This window comes from Balaenoptera physalus (assembly GCF_965194825.1).
Source record: "Balaenoptera physalus genome assembly, chromosome: 7".
NCBI lineage: Eukaryota > Metazoa > Chordata > Mammalia > Artiodactyla > Balaenopteridae > Balaenoptera > Balaenoptera physalus.
In genome coordinates this window covers 107,971,570-107,998,133 of record NC_138886.1, presented here as the reverse complement: position 1 = coordinate 107,998,133, position 26,564 = coordinate 107,971,570, and the positions used below count along the sequence as shown (strand labels likewise).

The following is a 26,564-nucleotide window of genomic DNA, read 5'->3' as shown; positions in this document are numbered from 1 at the left end:
CTCCCCGCCTCCCCCCAGCTGCCAAGCTCCATGGCCAGAGGCCGGAGCCGCTGGCTAATTTTTCACGCCCCCCAGACCGCCTCCCTAGGTGACGCTACAGCCTGTGCGGTTCCTTTAAAGGCTGCGGGTTCCGTTCTTCTTTCCTTTTCCACTGGATGCCAAAATATGCAAATCCGGGGACCGGAATCAGCAGCCAAATAGAGAAGGAGAAGGGGCGCGGCCGGCGCGTCACCGGATCCGCTCCTTGTATGGCTCTTCCCGGCTTGGCCCGCCGCCCCGCGACCCTCCCTGCAGCCGCCAAGGCCCCTCCCGCGCCCAGCCTGGCTCACACTGCCGCCCACGCCCCCGGGCCGGCCAATCGCCCCCCCTTGGGAGGGAGCCGGGGGCGGGAGGCGCTGCATGCCCTGATTCCGGCCGGAGCCGGGGACCGCTGCAGAACGCTCCCTCCCCGCGCCGCGCGGGCGGAGGAGAGCCCAGGGGGGCAGAGCCTCCCCGGTATAGGTGTGGGTAGCCTGGCGGGAGCGGCAGCAGGGGCGGGGGAGAGGGGGCCCGCGGCGGCGGGAATCCCTCCTTTCCTAAGAACCAGAGGAGATCCGGGGGAGGCCGGGCCCTCCCACCCCTAGTTCTCCACCGAGTGAAGTGGAGGGGAGGAGAGAGAGGTTGTCATCCACCCCCACGACGATGTGCAGCTCGGGAGTTCCTCCCACACGTCCCCGGCCCGCGTGGCCCTCCCACGGAGTGAGGCCCGGGGATCCTCTCCTCCTCCTTGTCAATACTCCCACTCCCCCTGAGAAATGCACGTTCCCCCAACCCCGACTCCCCAGCGAGGAACGCGGGATCCACGGCGCCCACACGGCCAACGAGGAGGGACTCCTCCCACGCTAAGCCGGTGTGATCCGGGGTCGCTCCCCCACGCCCCCCTCCTCTCCTCCTCCTCTCCCGCGGCCCGGCCGCGCGCGCTCCGAAAACAGGCCTCGGGGAACATAGCCGCCCCCGGGATCTGCTGTCTCTCTGGGAGGTGATAGCTCTCGGGGTCGGCAAACAGGCAGCCCTTGACTGCAGGGCGCCGGCAGTCAGCAATGGGGACAGCCCTGTGGAAGGCGAGGGGGAGGGTAGAGAGCAGGGGAGGTCGCCGTGGTGGCTCAGAGACTGTGGTTCGGCAGGCTCCTGCCGCAACTCAGTGGCGGGCCCTTCGCAGGCAGCAGTAGACAGTGACTGCGCCTGGGCCTGCTGGGCCCTCCTGCCATCCCGTGGCCACAGGGGTGCTTTGGAACCATTAGGGAATTTATGGAGGGTTTGGTGCACGTGTTCCCTATCCCCTCAACTTCATTCCTTCTCCTTCACCACCAAAACTGCACATCCTCGACCCCCAAGGTGAGGAGTTCTCGCCTCCCGCGCAGCCGCTATGCAGCTACGAATCTCCCAGCCACTGGGCTCAGCCGGGTGTCAGCCCAGGGTCAGGGGCCCAGGGAGCAGCAGGGCTGTGGGCGGCGCATCGGAGGGAGGGCGGCACAAAAGTTCCCGGGATACTGGACCAGAGATCCCTGACCCGCTGGAATCCTCCTCAGAGGGACTTTGTCCCAGTCCCAGGCAGGATCCTGGACGCGAGAAGAGTGGCCGGGGCAGGGTCGGAGCGCACACCTTCCGGGTTCCCCAGAAGTTCCCAGGCTGCAAAGGGACCCCGCCGAGTGTTTTCAATTCTCTTTCTTCCTGCTGGGGGGCTGTTGGAGGCCACTTGCGAACGACCCCACCCCACGGCCCCCTGTCCTACAAGCGCGCTCTCCTAGTGCAGACATCAAATAAACACACAGGCGATTATTGCTCTTTCACCCCCGCGCTGCGTCCTTTACGCCGCGCGTTCAGTTACACCCCTCTTTCCTCTCTCCTCTCGAATTTTCTTTCCTTCTTCTCTTCTATTTCTCTCTTTCTCTCTCTCTTTTTTTAAGATCCGCGAGCGGTGCGGGCGCCGCACGTTGGCTGCGGCCCGCTTCCTGCTTTCTAATGTTCCATTGTGAGGAGCTTCCATTGTGACGTCGCGCCCCTTCGGCTGGGCTTTGTCTGTCCATATATGGGCAGCTACGTCACGGAGCTTTCCCGGGGCTCAGATAAATAGGCTGGTGGAGTTCCCTGGCTGGGAGCTTTTGGGCAGCAGTGAGCTTGCTAGGAAGCTGCGGGGCTGGTGGTGGTGGTAGCAGCGGCAGCAGCAGCGGCAGAGGCGGCGGCGGCGGCAGTGGCGACGGTGGCGGCGGTGGCGGTGGCGGATCGGGGGGCGGGGGGGCCGCGGGCGCGCGTCTGTTTGTGATATCAATACTGAGGCCGCGTGCGACCCCCTTGGGCCGAGATCCCCCCCCCAGCCCAGCACCCACCCACCCACCCCACACACGCCCCCCCCCCCGCCACGACCCAGCCTCTTACGGCACCAGCTGAGGCACCCAAGAGGATTACCCTCCTTTGCCCTCTCTCCCACCCACCCCCCAAAAAGAGAAGATCCCCTCCCCAGGCCCACCCCTTCCCCTCTTCCCTCCCCCCTCCTCCCGAACTTTCCCTCTCGCATGCTTTTCCCCTGCACCACGGATCGCCTCTCCGATGCCGCTTGCCTGGAAGCTGCGTTAGGAGCGAGCGGCGGCGGTGGCGGCGGCGGCGGCGGCGGCAGCTCGGGAGTGCTATGACCGGCAAACTCGCCGAGAAGCTGCCGGTGACCATGAGCAGTTTGCTAAACCAACTGCCTGACAATCTGTACCCCGAGGAGATCCCCAGCGCGCTCAACCTCTTTTCTGGCAGCAGCGACTCGGTAGCCCATTACAATCAGATGGCTACAGGTAAGGGCGGCGGGGAGGCGGCGAGGAAGGAAAGGGAGAGAGGAAGAGGAGGAGAGAACGAGCTAGCGATGGATGGATGGATGGATGGATGGATGGATGGATGGATGGATGGATGGATGGATGGATGGATGGATAGATGGATGGATGGATGGATGGATGGAGAGATGGGGGGCGCGCTGGGAATTTTCCGGGGGGCGAGTTGCTTTTCCCACCCACTCCTCCCGCCCTCCCCGATCGGGAAGGCTCGGTTGGCGACGCCACGGTAGAGGCTTCGGTTCTCCCGGGTGGGGGCAGCCGCCGACCGAAGGGAGGTAGGTGCAAGCGGCTCTGGGGTTCTCCACTTAGGGGGCGCGATCGCCGGGCTGTGCGCAAGGCGTAATGCTGTCGCCCCCTTTCCCGGGAGGAGCCCAACGTCCCTTTTCACCCGCGCTCTCCCCCCTTACTCCCTCAGCCTCCCACCCGGGATGGAGCCATGTGCGGCGTGGAGTCCCCGCGGTGGGAGAGGTACTGCGACGCTGCCTTTCCAGGGCGTTCAGCAAAGCCGTGGGGGTGTGGGGACGGCGGGGAGGGGAGAAGGTGGGGGCCCACCCGCGCGGGGGCTGCCACGGGGGACGATCCCCGGACCGAGGAGCTTGGGAAGAGCGGCCACTCCCGCCGTGGAGACACCGGCCGGTTTTCCGCCGCCCTCCACTCTCGCTAAGCTGAGGCTGGGCTTTCCCCCTCCAGCAAAAGCCGAAAGCTCCTTCAGGCCCGGAGGAAGCTGGGGCTGGGGAGGCGGCGGGAGAGCTCCCTTTGCGGACAGCACCCCTCTACGCGCCGCGGACAAAGCGTCGGAGCGCTCCGGGTCAGCTCCCCGGGCGCAGTGCGCACCGGGGGCTTCGTCGGGGCAGGAGAGGCGCGGGGTCCGGCGCGGACAGCGCTAGGGGAAGAGGCCGAGTTGTGTGCGCTGGAGAGCGAGAGCCCAGCGCGCTCCGGGTCTGAAACTACCTGTAGCTGCAGCTACCTGCCCGCCCCACCTCGGGAATAACAACAATGCTTCTCGCGCTCGCGCCTGTGTGTGTGTGTGTGTGTGTGAGTGTGTGGTACGGGAGTGTGTGTGTACGGCGTGTGCGGTGTGTGTTCAGCAGCCACTCCACACCCCGATCAGTAGTATTTTGCTGTATCCAGGTTGCGCCCGGGAGCGCGGCACCGCCCGCTTTGCGCCTGGCGCAGCCTACCCCGTGCGCTGCGCACTCCACCCGGCCGCACCTCCACACCTGGGCAAGGACCTGGGCGCCCCGGCCTGGGAGCCGACTCGGCTTCACTCACCCCTCCCCTCTCTCCCCCGCTCTCCGCAGAGAATGTGATGGACATCGGTCTGACCAACGAGAAACCCAACCCGGAACTCTCTTATTCGGGCTCCTTCCAGCCAGCCCCTGGCAACAAGACCGTGACCTACTTGGGAAAGTTCGCCTTCGACTCCCCTTCCAACTGGTGCCAGGACAACATCATTAGCCTCATGAGCGCCGGCATCTTGGGGGTGCCCCCGGCCTCTGGGGCACTCAGCACGCAAACCTCCACGGCCAGCATGGTGCAGCCGCCGCAGGGGGAAGTGGAGGCCATGTATCCGGCGCTGCCCCCCTATTCTAACTGCAGTGATCTCTACTCGGAGCCTGTGTCTTTCCACGACCCCCAGGGCAACCCCGGGCTCGCCTATTCCCCCCAGGATTACCAATCGGCCAAACCGGCCTTGGACAGCAACCTCTTCCCCATGATTCCTGACTACAACCTATACCACCACCCCAACGACATGGGCTCCATTCCGGAGCACAAGCCCTTCCAGGGCATGGACCCCATCCGGGTCAACCCGCCCCCTATTACCCCCCTGGAGACCATCAAGGCATTCAAAGACAAGCAGATCCACCCGGGCTTTGGCAGCCTGCCCCAGCCGCCGCTCACGCTCAAGCCCATCCGACCCCGCAAGTACCCCAACCGACCCAGCAAGACCCCGCTCCACGAGCGGCCCCACGCGTGCCCGGCGGAGGGCTGCGACCGCCGTTTCAGCCGCTCGGACGAGCTGACCCGGCATCTGCGCATCCACACGGGCCACAAGCCCTTCCAGTGCCGGATCTGCATGCGGAGCTTCAGCCGCAGCGACCACCTTACCACTCACATCCGCACGCATACGGGCGAGAAGCCCTTTGCCTGCGAGTTCTGCGGGCGCAAGTTTGCGCGCAGCGACGAGCGCAAGCGCCACGCCAAGATCCACCTCAAGCAAAAGGAGAAGAAGGCGGAGAAGGGGGGTGCGCCTTCTGCGTCCTCGGCGGCCCCGGTGTCCCTGGCCCCTGTGGTCACCACCTGCGCCTGAGGCTCGGGCCCCCAGATCACACTTTTCCCCTCCAGTGTCTCCCGGCTGCTGGCCTGAATGCAGCCGGAAAGCTAGCCACGGAGGCGCAGGGGCCGCGCCCTGGCCTCTCCATGGACGTAAGGCCCCTTGTTTCCCTTCGCTGTCCCCCGTTTCCACCCTTTCACACCGGCCAACGGTCGGGGGCCAGGGCAGGAGGCGCCTTCCCCTTGCTGCCCCCCATTAGCCAAGGCGTGGGGGCGGAATGGTGGCGTCTAGCCCGCTTTGTTCAGTTGGGATCGTCTTGATCCAGGGGCCGCCGGGCCGGGCCAAGGACCTGCGGGGGACTGAAGGCTGGGCCCGCCCAAGCCTCGCTGGACCCAAGCACCTCATGGTTCCCCCCACGTCTCCCTCGGTTCCCCATCGAAGACCCGAGAGGGGGAGGGGGTAAGGAGCGCACCAAAGCGCAGAGCTTGCTGCCCGCCGCACGCACGCGCGCGTGCGTGCGGGGATGCGCGCGAGTGTGCGTGCTCGCGTGAGTGTATGTGTGCGTGTGTGTTTCTGTGTGTGCGTGTGTGTTTCTGTGTGTGTGTGTGCGAGACTCTTGAGCTGAACTGGGCTATGTCCACCCCAAACTCTTCCCCACCTCGGGTCCCCAGGCCGCTGGGGGCCTGCACGTGGCGGGACGAGACGGTCTTCCACCTGCTCCGAAATAATGTTTCTTACAGAAATGCCTCGGGTGCCGCTGCCGCGGTGCTGCTACCGCCGCTTAGGGTTTGGCCCCTCAGAATCCCTCCTTTTCCAAGCGCTTCCCTCTCAAGGCCTCAGGGCAGTTTGATCTTCGGGGAGAAGCAGCAGCCATCACTGAACCTGCCTTTTAAAAAAATGTGTTTCCTCGGCCCCAGAGATTTTAAAATCTCTGTTCCTGAGTTTGCCCTTTTCCCCCCTCCTCTCCCTTCTCCCCTCTAAGCCTTTTCCCATCTCTTTCCAAATCTTTTTCCAAAAAGGCAGGCCTCAACCAACCACCCCATTCTGCCATCTTTTTGTTCTCTCACTCACATACCCATTTCTCTTCCCACCATTAATGAGAATGCAGCCTTTTTTCTCTCTCTCTCTTTGTCATCACCAACACAACAGGTAGAATTCAAATTTATGAGTATGGTGTGTGTGTGTGTGTGTGTATGTATGTATATATGTGTGTCTACACACACACATATATATAGATATACATATATATACATTTATATATAACATGCACACAATATGTATTCCTAGTAAAATTAAATCTCTAAGGTACTTGGCTATCCAGTGCAGTGCACTGGAATAAAGAGAATTTGTAGGCATTTACAGCTTTAAATGATTTCTTTTTTATGAAAAATTTAACTGATGAGATTATATCTACATATGTGTGTATGTGTGTGTGAGTATGTATGTATGCATCCATATACACACATATACACACATCTCTGTCCAAATTTTCCTCAAAGCTATGGGGATGTTTGCATTAATCCATGTTGACGAATGAGGCATATCTTTTCCATACCCCAGTCTCACCTTCTCCCCACCCTACCTCACCTCTTCTCAGGCACCCCCTCCTCCCCAGCCTCCTCCACACAGGGGTGACTCTTTGGAAGTGGAGTAGTAGGGAAGGTCACTCTCTGACACAGCTTCCAGTGTAGTCTTGCCTGAATGTACTGTTCCCTGTTAGCGTTATTTCTCCTGTGGTCAGTAAGCTGCCCAGAGAGAAGGAACAAAGGTCTGGAGTTTACAGAATGTCTGTTTTTAAAGTCACTTTATGCATTTCCCACTTTTTTTTTTTTTTAAAGAAAAAAGCACCGGTTTTTTTGGTGGCGGATAGATAATACTAAAGGAGTCTAGTGAAAGGGGGGAAAAAATCAAAGAGCAGGCGATTGTGGACTTCCAGGTACTTGGACTTTTTGTAGAAGGAGAGAGAAGTGGATGAAGTTTTCCGGGAGGGCCCATATTTTTTCAGCTGAAGGGTAAAATCTTTCTTTGCAGAGACAGTATTTTGCTGAATACTTTTTATAATGTGATGATTATTAAAAACAAAAATTTTGGTCACTTCAAAGCTGGAAGGAGGAATCAGATATCCTTTAATATTTTTTCCTTGCTCCTTCTGGTATATGCATGTCACTGCATGATAACTCTGAGTTTTCCTTTGTTTTAATAAAACTGTTCTCAGACATTTAAGCTAAACTAAGAGAAAAATAGCTTTGTTGCCAAAAGGTTGTGCTATCCAGATTTTTTATATGTCTGCATGTTTTAAGAAAAAAACAGCAAAAGAAAATGCACTCTAACTTATGTGAACTGAGAGAAAAAAATCAGGTTTTAAACAGGAAAACCTATGGGGAATGATATTTTTTGAAAGACTTTTGTATAAAGTTGAGTACTTAGAAAAAGACAAACCAGATGTAATATATTTTGTGGATGTTTTTATTTCTTGGATATATAGTACCTTATACTAAGGTTAAAAAAATATGCTTGTTATCGTGAAAAGGTGAAATTCTTCACCAACATTTCATTTGCTCCTTCGTCACATTGTTATGCCAATATAATATAGTTAATGAAAACAGCATTTTTAAAAACTGAAATATTGAAATGGTGTAATGTTGTACCATTTGCACTGTGAGCAAATGCTAATACAGTAAATATATTGTGTTTGCTGACAATCAGCCGGCCTATAAATCTCCTTATTTTATTTCTTGTTTTCATAGCATAAAGTTTTGGTTTGGCCTGTTTTTTGTCTTGTTTTGTTTCTGGCTGGTGGTTGGTTTGATAGGTTCTTACGCCTGGTTTTTGTGGTTCTCGCTCTGAAACCCCTCACCATGGAAACATGGAGTCTGGTGTTCTTAGAAGTTGGTTAGAATTTCGTGCGGGTTCTGACGTTTCAAACTCAATGTTGAGTGTTTACTGTGGTTCTCAGAGAATTCTACTGTGGTTCTAGGGATTCTCCTCCACCCTTCTGGGAGCCTCAAACTGCCAGAGAGATTAGGTGAACAGATTAGATAAGCTCATGGGAGCCAGGGCTGATGACTGGAACCTTCTAGAATCTTTCTCTCTGGTTTCCAATGGGTATTTGAGAGTAGAAGGGAGGGGATTTCCTGGCTTATGAACTATTTCTCTGGTGGCTGCAGGGAGCACCAGAATAGGACCTGCGGTGGTCTCTGCGGCCACACCGAGTATTACTCTTGCTAGAGCTTTTGAAGCCTGAAAAACAGATGGAGATTTGAGAGGGGGTTCTTCAGTGTTGGCAAGATAACCAGAGAGATTGAAAGCTTTTTGGTGGTCAGATAATTGGGAAAAATCAGGTTTAAAAGCACTACAATGCAGTCCCACTTGGACAGGATTCTCCAGGCCTCACTATTTGTAGCTGCCTGGGAAAGGGTGTCCTAGTTCTTATGAGCTACCCAAGGATCCGATGCTTTAGAAGAGAAGAAAGAACACAGGAATTTGGAGAAATACAAGGAATGTTTTATAGAGCAGTAATCCCTCCCATCTTACAACTTCTATCTCCCATAGAAGTGATGCTTCCCTACCCTATGAGCTTTCTTCTCCAGAACCTTCCCTTTCCTTAACTGAATTTATTTGCCAGCCCTAGAGCTTTCTCCGTTTCTCTTGAAGAGATATGTACCCTCCACTTCCTTCCCGTGTCCACATCTCCATCCTGCTCCCTTCACCTGATTTCCCATCGTTTTTAGAATCCTTTATCATTGGGAGGCTTGTTCTAGAACAGTCTTCGAACAGATCAATCCTCTCTCTCCTGCCTGCCCTCTTGCTTGGGTTTCTCAGCCATGCATTTTGCATATTATCTGCCTCAGCAACATTTAGGGGCTTGGTGTCTGATACAGAGCTATGTCAATGTAGCATGACATTATGACTGGGGGACAGTGTCTCAATGCCTGGTGTGCCATCCAGGCCAGCCATACAGTGACAGAACTATACTATGGTGTCCCTGCTCAGAAACACCCCCACCCCACCCCTGTATCCTGCCCTCCATGTAGGCCAATCACAGTGAAAAATGTGGGTGGTATTTCTGGTTGGCTATAGTTACTAAGACGTTGAAGGCAGACCTGGGTGGAGGAGGTGGGCTCTGGCCTTAGAAAAGAATGTTTTTGAAGTAAGAGATCAATAACAACAACGCAATATGCAGTCTTAAATTTTCTCGCCCACACAGTTCTAGGTCACTGGCTGCCATCTTGAATTCCCTTCTCTCACCTCATGAAACTTTGAAACTTCCAAGCTGCAACTTTGTGTACAGCCACAAGGAGGTATCCTTCTTTTTTAACAGAGGGAATCCAAGATGGCCGAAAAGTCCTAATGATGGAGCATATAATCCATCTCTTTGCTAAACTGGATGAATCCTTCCAGATTTCTATGTGTTTTTCAAGTGAACATCATCAGAGGAAGATAGCTCACTGGGTGTCTTCACAGTTAGCGTTCAGCCCCACCTGCACCTTCTCCAATCAAGCCAGGCCTTCAGAGTGATACTTTCGTCAACAGTATACTATGCGGCATGATTAATAAACTCACTTCCCATTGGTGCATATTGCTCAACCCATCCTTGTTCAACCACTGGGTTACTTGGCAATATGGCAGTCTGCCTGGCTGGCACCAGCCCTGTGTGGTGTAATCTCTGATTCACACTGTGTAGCTAGATAAGGCTGCCCCAGATAGCATGACACCAGCAACCCAACCTGCCTGGGTTTTGTAAATATGGGGAGAGGAGATTCAACCCTGAAACTTAGGGGTGAAGTGGGGGTATGGTAGAGGAAAGGCCTGGATGGGGCTATCATGAGAAGGAATCAAGGGAGGCTTTGCAAAGAAGAGGCCTAGGAACAAAATCAGGCGTAAAAGTGTGGAAACCCTAAGTTGTTTGGGGGTGAATGAAAGGATGCCCCCCCCCATGCACATACCCCTCCGGAGTGACCTACGGAAGGTGATGACTCTTTGCAAAATTGTACTCAGTAAAATGGGATTGGATACAAATGAGAAGATACTTTGTGAGAACTGGGGGCAAGGAATAGCTTATATTTTTATATGGTGGTGGTTGTGGTGGTGGTGGTGAGGTGGTGGTGAGAGAGTGTGTATGTGTGTGTGTGTGTGTTTATGTATTATTCACAAGTATATAAAAAGGAATAGGAAGATGGATTCCGGTGAATGTAGGCAGTAGCTATGGTCAGTCGTTACTGATCCCCTTTTGCTAGTCCAGAATTTGCTTGCATAGATGAGGGGGTTGTGAGCTGCCTTTTCCCAGCCTTGATCAGCTCCCCTTGTGTCCTGGAATAATAAACCTGGGGAAAGTAGGAGAACTCTGTGTGTCCCAAAGACTAGAAATCATACTGGCAAAAACCTTAACGACTAGGGGAAAATGACTTTCTAAAAGGTGCCATGGGGTTTTAAAAATAGGTCAGAATCCTAAATCTATCTCAAGTGGTTCTTTTTAGAAAACCCACTCTTTGTGTGGAGAGGAATGAGGTCTCCAGAAGAAGGGGGAAGATCTGAGTGACGCTTGGAGCCCCTTGGTCACAGCAGTCCCTGGGACAGCCCTGAGGACATGGTCACTCCCCCATCAATCATCTAAGAAGGCCTGGAACATGTCTGGCCTCATCAGCTTCTCCCAGCATCCCAGGTCTTGAAATTTCACCACTCCTTTTGCTTGAAGTTTACCATCCATGCCACCTCTAATATTTTCCACGATGATCATTTTCACAACCCTCTACAAGAACAGATGTGGGCCAGGGTTGGGGGCAGTGTCACGGGGCTTTCCCCAACTTGTGCTAAAGTCTCTGACGTGTCTGTGCCCAATCAGGAAGGGACCAGACCCTGACTCTCCTGCCTGGGTTCCTCATTCCCCATCCTCATCACGACTGCTTCATCTGGGCTCTGGAATTGGGGTCGTCCCTGCCGCTGCCCCTGCTGGCCACCAGGGGCACAGCGCTCCTCTGCCCACTGACCTGGGCATGAAAAAACTATGTCTTCCTTTCTGGCAAACACACAGATGGCTAGAAGAAAGGTTTCCGAGCAATCTTACTAAGGAGGTAATGCAAACAGATCATGGACACAAAGCCACAAAGAAGAATTAGAGAATACAAGGTTCTAGACGGTGCTGACTACTTAAAAGAACATGGGGCTGGTTTACTGAGATCCTGCTCTGCTCTCAAGATCTCTGGATGAAGGATGAAGAAGGCAATCTCTGGGCCTTGGAGTGCCTTTCCTGGACCTCAGGCACCCCACTCTGCTCCTACAGTCTCCTCCTTTACCCATTCCTGGGGGCCTCCAGGACTCTACAACCCTCCATTTCCATCATCGCTCCAGTGATGTTCTCTCCTTTGCATGGAGCGTGATCGCCAGTCCTTCAGGTGGCTCTCCCCATGAGGACTGCCCAGGGCCTGCAGCCATCTCTACCTTGGACCTTTCACAGTAGCATCATGACCCGACAAAAAACAGATGCTCTTTTCTAATCCGGCCAACAGCAGACTTGAGTCCCCTTTGGGGTCACCCACTGAGTTCCCAGCGAGAGGCTCAGGAATGCTTCCATCTCTCAGCTCCCTGGAGGAAAAGAGATGTCTTAACGCCCCTGAGGCTGGAGACAGCCCAGCCCTCCATGGGGGAAGTTACCCTTGTCTGTGGCCCTGCGTTCTCTGGGGTGGTTCACCCCAGGGGTTGACCGCTTCCCCAGAATGCATCAGGTTCCTGTCTCCACCAAAGGGAGGGAGATTAGTGACCAGAACAGAACTGGGCCTCCAGGAACGTTGGCTTCTTCTCAACGACAGGCTGCAAGGGCTCTGGCGCTTTTACTCCTGAGGGTTTTTCCCCACCAGGCACCCAAACTTCTTCCATTCTGCCTTGTTCCCTTTTCCCCACTACTTAGGAAGGTCAGGCCATCTGAGCAGGAAAGCAGAAAATTTTCCGGTTCCTGCGTGACCCTAGGGTACTAAGGAAAGCTTTCTTGGGGGCACTTGTTACTTACTCAGGTCTCTGTCCTGCAAATTGAGAGGCAGTTTGATAACCCAGCAGCTACTCCAGCTTTTCCTTTGGGGCCCTTAACCTGCTTTGGAATCACCACCTCCATCTGAGATCTGAATCCCACCTCTTGCCACTTTCTTGCAGTGTGACTGTCAACAGGTTTCTTAGTCTCTCTAGACGTCACTTTCCTCCCGTCTGATCATTACTCTTGTGGGGTTCAAAAGAGGTGATGCATATGGTGCCTGATTCAGTGTGGGTGTTCCATAAATGTCACTCATCTTCCTTGTCCCTTGCCCCTGTCCCCTTTCCCCATCCTCCAAACCCAGATGTGAGAAAGAGGGCTCTGGCTCCACCAGGGATGGGTACACCGATTCAAAGACAGCCAGAGGAACTTGCAGTCCTCACGACCACTCCCAACCCCAGCCATCCACTGGACATCTGTATTCTGAAAATGGATCCTCTCCACCCCCAGTCTGACCAGAGGACACAAGTCCTGTCCCCTCTTGGCCACAGCTGCTGCTCATTGTTGCCATTTCTTGACCTGGTTCCTGACCCCTTCCCAGGTCCTTTTGTCTCTCTCACTTAAATGGGTGGATGTAACACCTTCCTGATCCAGTATCATCTACAAAGTCAATTAATGTGTCATTGAGCTATTGCCTGCTTCCTGATCCTCACCAGGGATTTAAATAAAACCCAACAGCCCCAGCTCTTCCCCGACAGTCCCTCACCCTGGATCTGAGACTTGTTCTTAGTCATCAGTCCTTGACCTCAGCCTTCTGGCCAGTTCTCAGCTTCCAGCCCCAGGGCTGGTGGCACTGCCACCCCCAACCCTAGTCTGGGAGCAAAAGTGCCATCTAAGGCTTTTATGGCAGTGATGTTCTATGAGAGAATCAGGGATGTCAGGGCCCTTACCTCATCCCACCAGCCCTGGGTGGGTTCCCCTAGATTTGTAGAGTCATAAGGGACCTTGAGAGGCAATTTAGTCCAACACTCCTTTTCAGGTAAGGAAATAGAGACCTCCAGAGGTCCCATGGCTTGTCCAAGATCACACATCCAGTAAAGGCAGAGCCAGGATTTCAGATCCAGACTATCAGTGGAGGGTCCCGTAAGAAGGTGCTGATTGCTTCATTTATTTAATAAATATTTATGGAAGGATATAGCCGTGAACAACAACAACAAAAATCCCTCCATTGTCAAAGATTCTCTTCTCCAGGGCAGAAACAGGTAACAAACAAACAAATACATATTATGTCCGATTGTGATCTGTATCGCAGAGTAAGAAGAAGGAGGAGTGCTGGCGAGCAGGTTACAATACATTACAGGGTGGTCCAGGACAGCCTCATGGGGAAGGGGCCTTTGTGCACAGATGCAGGAGGTGATGGAGCTGGCCGCAAGGGGCCTCTGGGCAAGAGCACTCTGGGCAGAGGGGAGGGAGAGTGTAAAGGTCCTGGGGATGGTGTTCTTGGGTTATTCAAGGAATCACGTGGAGCCAGAGTGACTGGAAAGGAGTGAGGCAAGGGGTCAGCCATAGGAAGAAGTCAGAGAGGAAATGTGGGGCCAGATCACAGAGAAAGCAAACACAATCTGAAGACTCATGGTCAGGGAGAGCGCCCCCCCCCAACCCGCCACGGAGCCCCTGGGGAGAGCCACGACCTGTGCCTGGGTGTCCTCTCCCTCTGCCCAGGCTGCCTCTGCTTTCAGCCTTCAAACCCCCTTCCCCTGCTTGGCTTCCTCATCTCCCTGACTGCAGTCTTCTTAAACTTTCTTCCACATCCTCTCAGAGGCCACCAATGCCTCCTAAACTCCAGCTTGTCCACAGAGAGACAGAACTGCCTCCCTTGAGAACCAAAGCCTGCGAACCCTTTCTCTTCCCGTTGCCATTTGCCTTGGTGCCAAGTTCCTAATAAGATGGATGACTCTTCCTGCTGCCCAGCCTGAGAGTGGGAATCTCCCATGGCCTCATCTCTCAGAAACTGCTCCTGCAAAGGCAGCTTCCCTCCTTCTGTGGCTGCATTGGCCATGTCTCCTGCCTTGGCAAAGAGCTGGTGGATGGTCATGTTCCTCTGATAGGATCATATTCTTACCCCAGCCCTGAACGTGTGAGATGGGACATTCCTGAAATCACTTCATCCACAATCTTCCCATCCACAGCTCCAGCTCCCTGGATTGTTGCAAATCTTAGTCTTGGAGCATCATTTCTATACACTTGTCTGAGCAGTTTCATTCTGGAGAAGAAAAATGTCTTCCCCCTGCCTTTTCTTTGGTCTTCCACTTCGTGTCTTTCCAAAAGCCCCCATCAGTCTCTGTCTTTCCGTGGCAACTTGGCATCATCCAGAGCTTCTTTGCATCTATTCATTTATCCATTAATTTAGCAAAACTGTATTAAAGCAGGTCCAGTGCCTGCCCCGGGGAGGGGAGGGAAGCAGCAGGCAGTACAAAGACGAACATGCACAGGACACTGTCCCTACCCTCGAGGATCTTCCATTCTGTCAAGGGAGAGGCAGATGCATAAACAGACTATTTCAATACATGGGGCCTGGTGTCACGTGATGGTGGTCCTTGATAGTAAGGCACCTAAATCAGAGTCTAGTGGGAGGCGGGGGAGGCGGGGGAGGTAAGGGTGAGTTGAGGGAAACTTCCTGGGGGATCTTAGAAAGTCCTCTCCCAGGTCCCACAATAATAATGAAACCCCAAAGGTACTGAGAACTTACTACCTGCCAAGTGCTGTGCTAAGGTCTCTTGTGAATTATCCCATTGGACTCGAGGTAGAGTGGATCTACTTGAGGTGCTCACTTGGTGGCCTGTAGGGCTGCTCACTCTCTTGCCCTTTTCCCCGAAGAGGAAGAGAAAATTCCAGTGGCCCACAGGCCCCAGGAAACAACATAGCAGCTTGGAATCTCTGGAGCGGGCCCAGCTGGCTTGGTGGAGGTTGTCCAACCCAGAAGACACTTCCCTGTGTTACATTCTGGTTGCTACTTCTTGCTACAGGGCAGCCATTTCTGGGGCTGGGGGGAGGGGTTAGGATGGGGATTCCATCTTCTGATTCTCCTTGGTCCGTGCAGAGCATCCCTCCTGCTGACCTCCCTGCCTGCTCCTCAGCCCAGAACCTGAGATGGTAAGCTGGGAGCAAAGACCGCCCCACACCCTCTTTCCTTTGGGCACTTAGAGTTCAGCTTCCACAATTCCAGGCATGGACAGACCTCTGCCTTCCCCCTTCTCAGCCCACCCACCTGCTTCTCCTTTGCTGCTGTTGGAAGAGCTCAGGCTCTCAGCCAAAAGACCAAAGGCTTCAGCCCTAGCATTGCCTTTCCCTCTGTGTTAGACCATAGGTCAATCTCGGAACTTGGCTGAGCCTCTGTTCTCCCATCTGTACAATGGAGTTAATGCCCCTACTCTCCACAGGGCTGTTGAGCAGATGTGCTGCAATGTAAAATTGTGAAAAAGAGCTATTCTGTCCCAGAAACCTGAAGAAGACTATTGAGGGATGCTTTTCTCCTTTGACAGGTGAATATTCCAGGCAGATGTTCCCAGCAGAGCTAGGAGATAGGTCTGAGCTCTTCCTACTAGATCTGGTGAGGAAACCACACAGGGTCCAGATGGCTCAGAGGTGACAACTCAGGAATGGTGCCTGCTTTACAGAAACTTCTGGGTCTTGGGGAGCTGAAATCTACCTCCAATGAGAATCTATATCGTCAAACAACTGTACACCCCTGGGCTCCACTGCATCAGGAGTCAGGCGATCTGGCTGTCGTTCTTGACTCTGAGATTTAGGACAAAACTGTGTGATGTTTGCAAAGCACAGTCTCCGTCTGGGTCTTTTTTTTTTTTTTTTTTTTAATTTTTTGAGGAACGTCCATACTGTTTCCCATAGTGGATGCGCCAATTTACATTCCCACCAGCAGTGTAGCAGGGCTCCCTTTTCTCCACACCCTCTCCAGCATTTGTAATTTGTGGACTTTTTAATGATAGACATTCTGAGTGGTGTGAGGTGGTACCTCACTGTAGTTTTGATTTGCATTTCTCTAGTAATTAGCGGTGTTGAGCATCTTTTCATATGCCTATTGGCCATCTGTATGTCTTCTTTGTAGAAATGTCTATTTAGGTCTTCTGCCCATTTTCTGACTGGATTTTTTTTAAGTTATTAATTTATTAATTTATTTATTTATTTATTTATTTATTTATTTATTTTTGGCTGCGTTGGGTCTTCGTTGCTGCACGTAGGCTTCCTCTAGTTGTGGCAAGCGGGGGCTACTCTTCGTTGCAATGTGCGGGCTTCTCATTGCCGTGGCTTCTCTCGTTGTGGAGCTCGGGCTCTAGGCACGCGGGCTTCAGTAGTTGTGGCATGCGGGCTAAGTAGTTGTGGCTCGCGGGCTCTAGAGAGCAGACTCAGTAGTTGTGGCGCACAGGCTTAGTTGCTGCGCGGCATGTGGGATCTTCCCAGACCAGGGCTCGAACCCGTGTCCCCTGCATTGGCAGGCGGATTCTTAACCACTGTGCCACCAGGGAAGCCCCCCCGTCTGGGTCTTAAAGTCCTAGCAGGAAAGTGAGGGGTGCTAGCGGTAGATCCATACAGCACCCCCAGCTCCGATGTCCTGGGACCAGCACACAGTACACACAAGACCCACCCCTTCACCTCCCCACAGCGGGGCTGAGCCAGAGCCTCCAGCGGCAGGACGGCAGGACGAGGGAGAGACCTCTGCTCCTGGCCTCCTGGGCCTGAATTTAACGATCCTGCTTCCTGCTGCTCAGACGCTCAGGCCTCTCTCCAGCCCCACTGGCTCCCTGGGCCCTCTGTTCCCCGACTCTAGTTCCTTCTGGCCTGCGTCTGTGGTGGGGGAATGTTCTGCGGCTGTGATTGTTTGGGGAATGTGCTTTTTAACCCTTTCTCTCCCTTATTTGCCTGCAAAGTGTGTAGAAACCGGCATTTAGCGAGGTCCCCTGGTTTGGGGTCCCATTCAGTCCAAATGCTCTCAGAGTGGCCTGAGGTGCGTGGATGGTCAGCCTCCCGCCCAAGGACTGGAAGGGCCCAGAGGGTGGCCGGCTCCTGGCAGGAGCCACTGCCCTGCTGGGGGAGCAGCAGGGCCTGGAGGGCCCAGAAGCTCTGCCGCTGGGTCTCCACCCTGAATACTCATACTGCTGGGAGTCCTCCATTTTTGGATTTTAGCCCCAAACGCACCACCTGAGCCTCTACCTCTCCTACCGGGAAAGGCCTCTCAGGAGGTTCTGGAACCTCATTCCTTCTTTCCAACCCCAAAGCCCAAAGCCCATCCTCCTCCCTAACAGGCTGCCCGGAACCAGCAGCGCTTCCCAGCCGGCACACCCTCTCTCCCTTATCTCCAACATCACCTATTTATTCCACCCCTCACCCCACTGGAGCGTCTGCTGGGTTTCCCAACCACCCCTGGGTCAAGCCTGTGTCAGATGGGTTGAGTCATTACCTCCACCTCCTCCCCAACTCTCCCAGGTCCCAGGGCTTGGTCTGGTTTAGCAGGCTGGGAGGGACGACGCATCCCTCCCACGTAAGGAGAATCCGAGGCCCTACGGGCCTCCTGGGACTGGGATTTTCCTGAGGTTCCGCCTACCTTTGTCTTCCCTGGAACAATACCTGGTGGGTCCCCCTATGTCAGCACCATAGACCCCTCCATCACCCATTTGACCACCCAACAGATCGCCTGAGTTTGCTTCCTGCCCAGCTCTCCCCTGCAGCGCCTTCTCTGAGTACTCACGGAAACTTGGACGAAGCAGCTAACCTCTCTGGGCCTCAGATGACACATCTCTGAAATGGGGATAATAATACCTCGCCTGCCTCAGGCAGGACCCTGGGCCAGCCGATTTCCCAAGGTACTCTTCCGGTTCTCTTAGGTCTGCTCATTCTCAGCTCTTTCTCGCCCCTACTCTGACAACAGCACCTCATCTGCACCCACTTGGGATTCTTAGCTCGCTTCTTCCCCATCCTTTGCACACCAGCCTTCTCCCAGAAGCTCTCTCCTTGGGTCCCACCTCTCTCCCATCCACATCCCCCTACCCTTGAGTCTCTCCAGACTTTCTTATAGGAATCTCCAAACAAATCCAAGAACAGGCCTCCAGACACCACCCCATCCCACCCCGCCGCCAGAGGTTCAGGTCACCACTTCCCTCTGCACTCCCCCCGCATCGTCCAGGGAACCCCAGAGGTTACAGAGCAAAGCCCAGTTTCCCTCTGGGGACCAGAAGATGGGCTCTGGCCTCTGTTCACGCAGCATTCTGGAGCTGGCGGGGCCCTCAGTGGTCCCTTCTGTGTGCAGCCCAGTGGCGGCAGGGCGGGGGGGGTGGGCCGGGGGGGGGCTCCCATCTTTGTACACGCCCTGCACACATGCTCACAGCGGCCTCACTCAATTCTCCCGCAAGCAGTCTCTCCTGCCCTCCCTCCCCCTCTCGATTTCTCTTTCTGCGCTGTGCTCCTAGAACACACCCTCCCAGCCCACCGATCCTACACATGCCACTGCGCTTTACAAGCATCAGCTCCAGAATTTCCCAGTTCTCCACTCGCTCCTCCACCCCATCCCTCCAACTCCTCCACCCCCAAAAGGGTGGGCCCCTGGCTGCCCACCAGACAGACACGCCTCAGCTTCCCCCAGCCTGCCTTTATCAGAAGGGTCTTTGCAGCCTCCTCCCTAAGCCCCTCACCTCCCTTTCCCCCTGAACGAAAGCAGCTCAAGGTCCCCAGCAGCCCTGGCAGCCCCTCCCCAGCATCTGGTGAAAGGACAAGAAAGAAGAACTGTAGGTTCTTTTTCCCCAAGACTCCTAGATTTTGCACCAAAATGCAGGGTGTGCTCCTGTTTGCATCTTTTTTTTTTTTGTTTCCTTTCTGAAAATAACCATGAAACTATCATTTCCTCCCACTGCCTTTTCCCTATCTTATTTGGATTAGCAGAGTTGCTGGGAGAGGTGGTTTGGAGCCACTGACAGCTTCCTTCTCTGACCTGCGTCTGGAGGACTCACAGGTGGCTCTCAGGCAGGTGCTGCCAGATGGGTACTGGGTCCCGCAGGTTGGAAGGAAGGAGTGCAGATGCTGGGCACAGTGGGTCCAAGGAGAACCCCCCCACCAAAAAAGAAAAAAAAACCCAGCAACAATCAAGGGCTTCTGGGAAACCAGGTTCTGCCTGGCCTTGTCCCCAACGTGGCAAATATTGGGAAGAACTGTGCCCTGGTTTTCCCTCAGCTGTAGCTCCTGGGTGTGGGGGAAGGACTGGCAGCTCAGCCCCCTCCCGGGCTGACAGGAAGGGAGGCTGCAATGGTTGCAGACTCTCAAAGTGTGTGTGCGGGGGGGAGATAAACACAGAGGGATCTATATTATACAAGAAGGAAAATGGGGTACATGCTGGGGAATATATTGCCCTTTTTCTATTTTGTTTTCACGCTCCTCCCATTCAGCCATTCTGGGCACTCATGCTGCTGCATCAAGCAAGCCTCTAGAGATGCCAGATCCAGGGTTGGGGGCGGCGGAACCGAGAGGCCCCCAAAGGAAGCTGCGGCTCACTGCACCCAAGCACCTTCAGGGTCCAGCCCCCTGACTTCCCCTTGTCTTGCTTGAGAAACTGCGTTCTCCCTCCACCCCCATCCTGCTCAGCCCTCGCTGTGGAGAGTTGCTGGCCCCGCAGGTCTCAAGCCCTCTGTGACACCTCAGAGAGGTCCAGAGGCAGCGGCTTGGGCAGAGGGAGGGCAGTTAGACACGGAGGGGCGAGGAGCCTCTTCTTGCAAGGCGCCCCATGGCCCCGGCTCCTGGACCCCGGCCTCTGAGGCCTGCGGCCACCTGGCTTTACTTCTGGTTGAAGATCACCCTGAGGGAGGGTCCGTGGGGCCCGGGAAGTTGCAGTCCCATGTGACGCAAGGGGTGGCTCGAGGAGGGTCTAAGACCTTTACTGCACACAGACCTTGGCCTGGCCCTGTGGGGTTTGGGGATTCTGTGCCCCCGGCCCCCTCCTCATGCTCACTTAGCCTCCCTTCCCTTCCCTGTGTGCCTTCTTTGGGGGTCCCTTGCTGATCAATCCAGAGGTGCCGCGGGTCAGGGCTGGAGGCGGGCAGCTGGTCTGGCTTCAGTGGCGCCACTGGTTCCTCCTATGCTGTGAGACCCCCACTACATCCCCGCTCATGCTGGGTACCACCTTCTCGGGTGACCAGATTTACCCTCAGGAAGGCTGGAGTAGTGTCGTCTGCCCCATCTAATTCCTCCGGGTCGGCCTGCGGCAGCGGGGACCTCATTCTTTTCCTTGATGGCCCTCGCCTCCCCGAAAGGCAGAAGCCTTGACGTGGTGAGCTCCTCCCCCACGCCACAGTCCTTCCAAATACATCCACCCCATGCACCCTCTCAATCCTGCCCCTTCTCCCCCAGCGGGACCCTTCTCCTCCCCCACTCCTGTGCCAGGCTGAGCTGCTATTTGGGGCTCTGGACGGCCCTGCGGTGTAATCAGTGCCCAGGGATAATTGCCACCTGCCCTGCCGGTGTCTGGGGGCTGTCTCGGCCACAGCAGCAGGGGGTGGACACTGGGCAGCCAGGCCTGGAGCGAGGTCAGGCTAGGGCGATCCTCCCCATCCCCCAGATCTGCTCTTCGCCACCTATAGGACCTGCAAGGATTCCCCACGAAAGCCATGCTCTCCTGGGGGCTGTGCCCACTGGGAGGCCCCGTGGCTACAGCTGGGAATGGGTGGCCATCCCAGCCAGGGGACAAAAGTCTGGAGGCCACTCTATCACCCACAATCATCTCAAAGCCTGTCCCCCTTATACTGTCCCTAGTGGGTACCCTCCCGCAGCTGCAAGCTGACCACTGGACGGCACCACGGCTGGAGCACAGGCTTTACAGCCAGGACTTCAGTTTGACGTTCAGCACAAGCTTTCCTGGGGTCAAGCCCTCCAAGCCTCATTGTCCTCCTTCAGGGAGGAGGCAAATGAGATGACATGTGAGAGTAGGCCTCCCATAAATGCCAGCTCCCTGCCCTTTTGCTACTTTCTTTTCTACTCCGAGGCAGTTCACACAGCCTGGGTTTAAAAAACCTGTCGTTCTCCCTTGGCCGACTCTAAGACGTTGGGCAATCTGTTCAGCCTCAGTTTCCTCATCAATAAAAAGGAGATAATCAGAGGAGTCGCCTCATCAAGTTACTGTGAAAAAGACATTATCTAATACATGCCAAATGCTTAACCCAGCGCCAGAAAGTGTCAATGGAAGTTACTATTATGGGAAACTTCAGAGGGCAGAGAATGTGGCTTGGGAGCATCTAGAGGCCAGTTGTAAGACGTTCAGGGGAGCAAAGCCTGAAGACACAGGCCAGAGCTGATGGGACTAACCACACAGAACCCTGGCACCTGGACATCCCCTATTGCACTGATGGCCCTGGGGGCTGAGGGTGATTTCTCCCAGGCCTTCTCCCTCTTTTAACCCCATTTGCTCTAAGGTGGTGCCATACACGCTTTTTGAGATCAGTGAACACCAGACACCTGTGGATGTTTTATTTTTAAAAGAGAACCACAGGTTTCCCTGGTGGCACAGTGGTTAAGAATCCGCCTGCCAATGCAGGGGACACGGGTTCGAGCCCTGGTCCGGGAAGACCCCACATGCTGCGGAGCAACTAAGCCCATGCGCCACAACTACTGAGCCTGCGCTCTAGAGCTCCGCGAGCCACAACTACGGAGCCCACAGCCTAGAGCCCAAGCTCCGCAACAAGAGAAGCCACAGCAATGAGAAGCCCGCGCACCGCAACGAAGAGTAGCCCCCCCTTGCCGCAACTAGAGAAAGCCCGCACGCAGCAACGAAGACCCAATGCAGCCAAAAATAAATCTAAAAAAAAATTTAAAAATAAAAGAGAATCAGCAGTAGCAAAATCAAGATGGAGTACTTTGATCTTGAGAGACGGAGAAATAAAACTTTTTTCTTTACTGTTAGAGTCCAACGCTAATTTGTCCTGATCCTTGGAATTCTTCACACAGATATCCATGAGTGGCCTACTAGGGCCACTCAGAGAAGTGACTTCTTCCTAGGGTGGAACAACACTATTGGGGAGAATGGGCTGCAGGGCTGGGCAGAGAAAACAGGATTCACAGGGCCAGCCTGTCCCTGACACAGCCCAGCGCCATCCCTCCCTATTTCTCTTCCCCAGCCAGGCACAGAGCTCCCATCTCTGGCACCCTGGCCAACAGGCCAGACCGGGAGAGCGCCTTAGCTCTCCTGCCCCACCAGCACCACAGCAGGTGCAAAGGTCACTTTGGATAGAAAGATGAGGTCCAAGTACTAGATACCGCCCCCTTGAGGATGGAGAGGAAAAGAGAATGGTGAAGTGTGGAGCGTGGAAAGTGGGTACCATCCCCACCTGCAGGAACTTCTCAACCCCAATCCGAGCCCTGAGGACGCCAGCTCTAAGGCACTTCTTAGCCCCACCATGGCCTGGGTACCAGCCCCACATCACAGCCATGATGACTCCACCGTGCTCTCCCTCATCCTTTTCAGCCACCAGTGCCCCACCTCAGGAGCCACATCTTCAGGGACTTCCTCTGACTTCCCCTTGATGGACCCACCTGGAGGCATAGGCCACCCAAAGCCAACTGGGGCCGCGGGAGCAGTGGGCTCAGTGCTCCTCCCGCGAGTTCTCTTTCCAGTGGGCGCCTCCTACTGCGGGGCAAGTCGTCAGGGGGCTGCCCAGGCTTGACAGAGCATCCCTTGGACTGATGCCTGGGGCATATGTTGTCCAGGGGAGATTGTTTTCCCTCCTGGTGTGCGCTCTCTCTCTCCCTCACTCGCGTCTCCTCCCTGGCTTCTGTGAGCTAATCAGGGAGCAGGAGGGGGAGGAGGGGGATGCTGCTTGCCTTCCCCGTTATCTGCAGCAATCCACGGTGACTAATGCTCCCAGTTGGTAAAAAGGCAGTGTAATCAAAACACTTTTTTTTTTTAGTCCTTAAAGTTAGTCATTCTCCCAGAGTGGAGGAAAAAAAAGCCCACAGCAGGCACCATGAAATGCAAGCTGAGAGACTCGCGCTGCGGATGGAACTAAAGCATTGGCCATGGCAGCTCCCTGTGGGTCTGAGGCTCGGTCCCTCCTCCTCTGGGCCCCTTGGCTAGCCTTCCTCTGCACCCTCATTTGTTCTTGCTTTCCTCGATATCTGGGCTGTCTGATCCCTGAAGGACTCCCATGCCAAGCTGGGATCTGCCCTTTCCTCTCACCCTGCGAGGTGCCGCCACCTGCTGGTCCTGAGTGCTCCAAACTGGAGGAAGCATATAAAAGCTCCCAGGCCGAGGCTGAGTGCCAGATCTTTTGTTAGTTAGGTATCTGGTCATGTGCTGCCCCCTCCCTTCACCCCAACCCGGCCATGGGCCAGGTTGCCCATGTTGGAGTCTCCATTTTGCTACTTATTGACTGTGCTTCATGCTAATAATAATAACAGTACCTACTTCGTAGAGTCATTGTAAAGATTAAACATGAACTGCTTAGAATACTGCCTGCCACATCCTGAGTGCTCAATTAACTCATAAAAATAATAACAACAAAATAACAAACTGGAATGTATACCATCACATTCCCCTTACTCATCCATGGCAGACATTGCTAATCAATCACAGAATTTCTCCATCAGTAGAAGATTCCCCAGAATCCTCAGCACAGCACTCCAGCACTCCCTAGATTTCTGTGTGGGGAAGCTGGGAGAGGAAGTATATGACAAGCTCAGAGATGAGGGTCAATGGGGGGCAGCTGCTTACCAATTACTACGTGAAAAGCTCCAAAGAGAAGTCAGGGGTCTGATGGCAGAGCTAGTAGTTCTTCAACTCCTTTCCCTCTGGTAAATAGCTTTGTCCCCTAAAGTGGATCTCTGCCACCTGAACACTCATTAAACTTCTGGCTTAGGCTTCTGGGAAGAAAGCAGTAGTCACCAGGCTTGAAACCAGGAGCATCTACCTCTACCCAAAGCTCCTCCACTCTCTGCTTCCACTTAGAAACTGAATTTGCTTGTATTCTATTCCACCCCACCCGCTGAAGGGACAGGGTCAACCTGTATTGTGCTGTCCTTTGGTTACAGAAGAGAAAGACATAGCTCCCAGCCCTGGGTCTAGAGACCCTGCTGCTGAGTCTTCCCCAACAGTGGGAGGAGTTTGTGCTTCCTCATGCTCAGCTCCCCAGGAATCAATACATGGCATGCCACACTCACGGAGGGAAGCCTGTGGGTCCACAGGATAGCAGGATGCCTGCCTCAGCCCAGCATCCAACCTCAGCCCAGCAGGCCTCGAGCTGAGCCAATGAGCCACAGGTAAGGAGACGGAGCTCAGCTCAGAGCAGGCACTCTCCTTACAGACCCCCAGGAAGCCAGCACTCTTCCTAGTTCCCTCAAAAGTCCTGCGGGCTACATGAAAGGTTTGGGGTTGAAAGTAAGCAGCACAGCCTTAGTAGAGCCTCAGTCTGAATCCTTCCATCCCAGAAGGTATGTTTGGCTTCATTCCAAGACATCCATGATTCCTCAGACCAGCTCACTTCTCTGGGTTTGCCTCTCTGTTCGGGCCCCATCTCACATGCCTTCCCCATTCTCCTGTTTCCTGAGGGCCTCTGGGGTCAACAAGAGAGTTGACTTGGATTCTCAAAATATTGGAGACTTTGGTGATGTGATCCATCCACTCATCTTTTAAATGAGGGGACCAAGGCCCAGAAAGGAGATGGGACTTGTCAGCTGTAGGGTCAAAGAACTAGAGCCCAGTACTCCTCCAGATTCTTAATCTAGAACTCATCATTCTTGCCCTGCAGGATGTGGTTTCCACCCCACAGCCCTGAAACAGACTTGCCCTGGGTTATGGTGGTTGCCTAGGTTAACACTTGGAAATTCTTTAGCACTGTGGGGCAATAACTAGGGGAGACAGAGTAGGGGGAAAGGAGGAAGCAGGTGGGGAAGCCATCCGCAGGCGCTGAAATTCCAGGAGCCTCATAAACACACTGCACCCTCCGTCCATTCATCACACCCCGTGCAAAGCAGCAAGGACTGTCCCTCCCTTTGCCCACAGTCTCTGCCCCAGCTGCCCTTTGGTGACTTCTCTTCTTCCTCTTTACTCTTCAAGGCTGCTCTAGTGCTCATTTTGGCCTGTTTCCTGAGGGGTAACAATGGTGATGAAGCTGATCTGTGTGATGTGCTTGGGGGCCCACTCAAGAATGGAAATAGAAAATATAAATGATAGACTACCTCCCCTGGACAATTTTCTGAGCTCCCCTATTCCCCCTGGCCAAGCCCTCCACCCTGCCCTGGGAGGTCAGAACAAACTATACATTTCTTTGCTCTAGTTCATCAGCTTAACTACTCCCCAAGCATCCCTTATAACACTAAAGCCCATTTGAAGCAGAATTCCTAGAGAGAAGGCCCTTGGGGGCCCAGCAGTTACCAGCAGCCTCACTGCCTGCTGCTCTCTCTTCTAAGGCGGAGAGGTTTTGGAGGGTGAGAAAGCCAACTTGGCCCAGAACAGCTTAGGAGGCATTTTGGAAGACCCACGGCAAGTGAGCTGCTTGCCTGGAACTCAGTCCTCTTCTCAGCCACCATAGGTTCCCTCTGCCTGGACCCTCCCCAGCCCTCCCCTCAGACTCGCCGGGCCAGCCTGATTTGCCTTCAGGACGTGGCTTACCCATTGGCTCCTCCCAGAAGCCTTCACTAAAACTCCACGTGCAGTTTGGGGCGGGGGCCTTACAGGCTGCCACAGCACTTTCTTTCCCATCATATATTATTACTTAGTTGCCTGTTTATCTCTCCCTCCAGGTAAGTAGCCCTGGGAGGGCATAAGGGCAGGATCCGTACTGCTTTTTCATGGTTGTATCCTTGAAGTTAGCTCAGTGCCTGGCACATTGTAGGAGCACAATGAATATGTGTTAAATGAATGAGCATAAAAATGGAACCATTCACATCATTTGGGTTCTGTAGTGCGGAGCACAGAGGGAAGACTGGAAGACTGGAAGACTGGGAGCAACCCTTACTCTTTGTCCTCTTTTGTTGAGTAAATCCACAGAACATTCCAACCTGAAAAGCACTATTCTATTTCCATTCAGAGCCCTGTGCCATTTTGGAGGAGCGAAAAGATCCATTTGTTTCTTTGTAACAGGTAACTATGTACAGGGTACAAAATTTAAAAGATACAAAAGACCATACAGTGAATGTAAGTCTCCCTCACACCCACTCCTTCATCGCTCCTTTCGCCCCTGCCCCCGCTAGACAATTAATTACTGCTACTGTCCCTGGATGAGAAATCTCTTTACAAACTGAAAAACTAAGGCAATCCCCGGTTAAGCAACACGTGTAGTCCGTGGAGGAGAATTTTACCAAGTCAGCGTTTAAGGCACAAAACGCACCCAGGGGTCCTCATGCCCCCGCCACAGGCTAAGTCCTCTGGAGCCCCTAAGCCTAGGCGCGAGGGTCGCTGGCCAGGGCAACTCCGCGAAAGCAAGCG

At 54.2% G+C, this 26,564-nt stretch overlaps 1 protein-coding gene across 2 annotated transcripts; it reads left to right on the top strand.

The window, feature by feature from the left end:
• The first annotated feature begins 956 nt into the window (after positions 1-956).
• EGR3 (early growth response 3) lies at positions 957-9,707 on the top strand. 2 transcript variants are annotated; one of them, XM_082470696.1, is made up of 2 exons: positions 957-2,819; positions 4,157-9,707. In XM_082470696.1, the coding sequence occupies exons 1-2, from the start codon at positions 2,666-2,668 to the stop codon at positions 5,164-5,166; spliced, it is 1,164 nt and encodes a 387-aa protein (XP_082326822.1). In that variant the 5' UTR covers positions 957-2,665; the 3' UTR covers positions 5,167-9,707. The 2 variants fall into 2 exon arrangements, with proteins under 2 accessions (XP_082326822.1, XP_082326823.1); XM_082470697.1 differs by lacking the exon at positions 957-2,819 and adding an exon at positions 3,179-3,323.
• Positions 9,708-26,564: the final 16,857 nt, after the last annotated feature.

Coding starts and splice junctions, on each gene's coding strand:
- EGR3 (XM_082470696.1), top strand. CDS start 2,666: ATGACCGGCAAACTCGCCGAGAAGCTGCCGGTGACCATGAGCAGTTTG. Junction 2,820..4,156: donor TTACAATCAGATGGCTACAG/GTAAGGGCGGCG, acceptor CGCTCTCCGCAG/AGAATGTGATGGACATCGGT.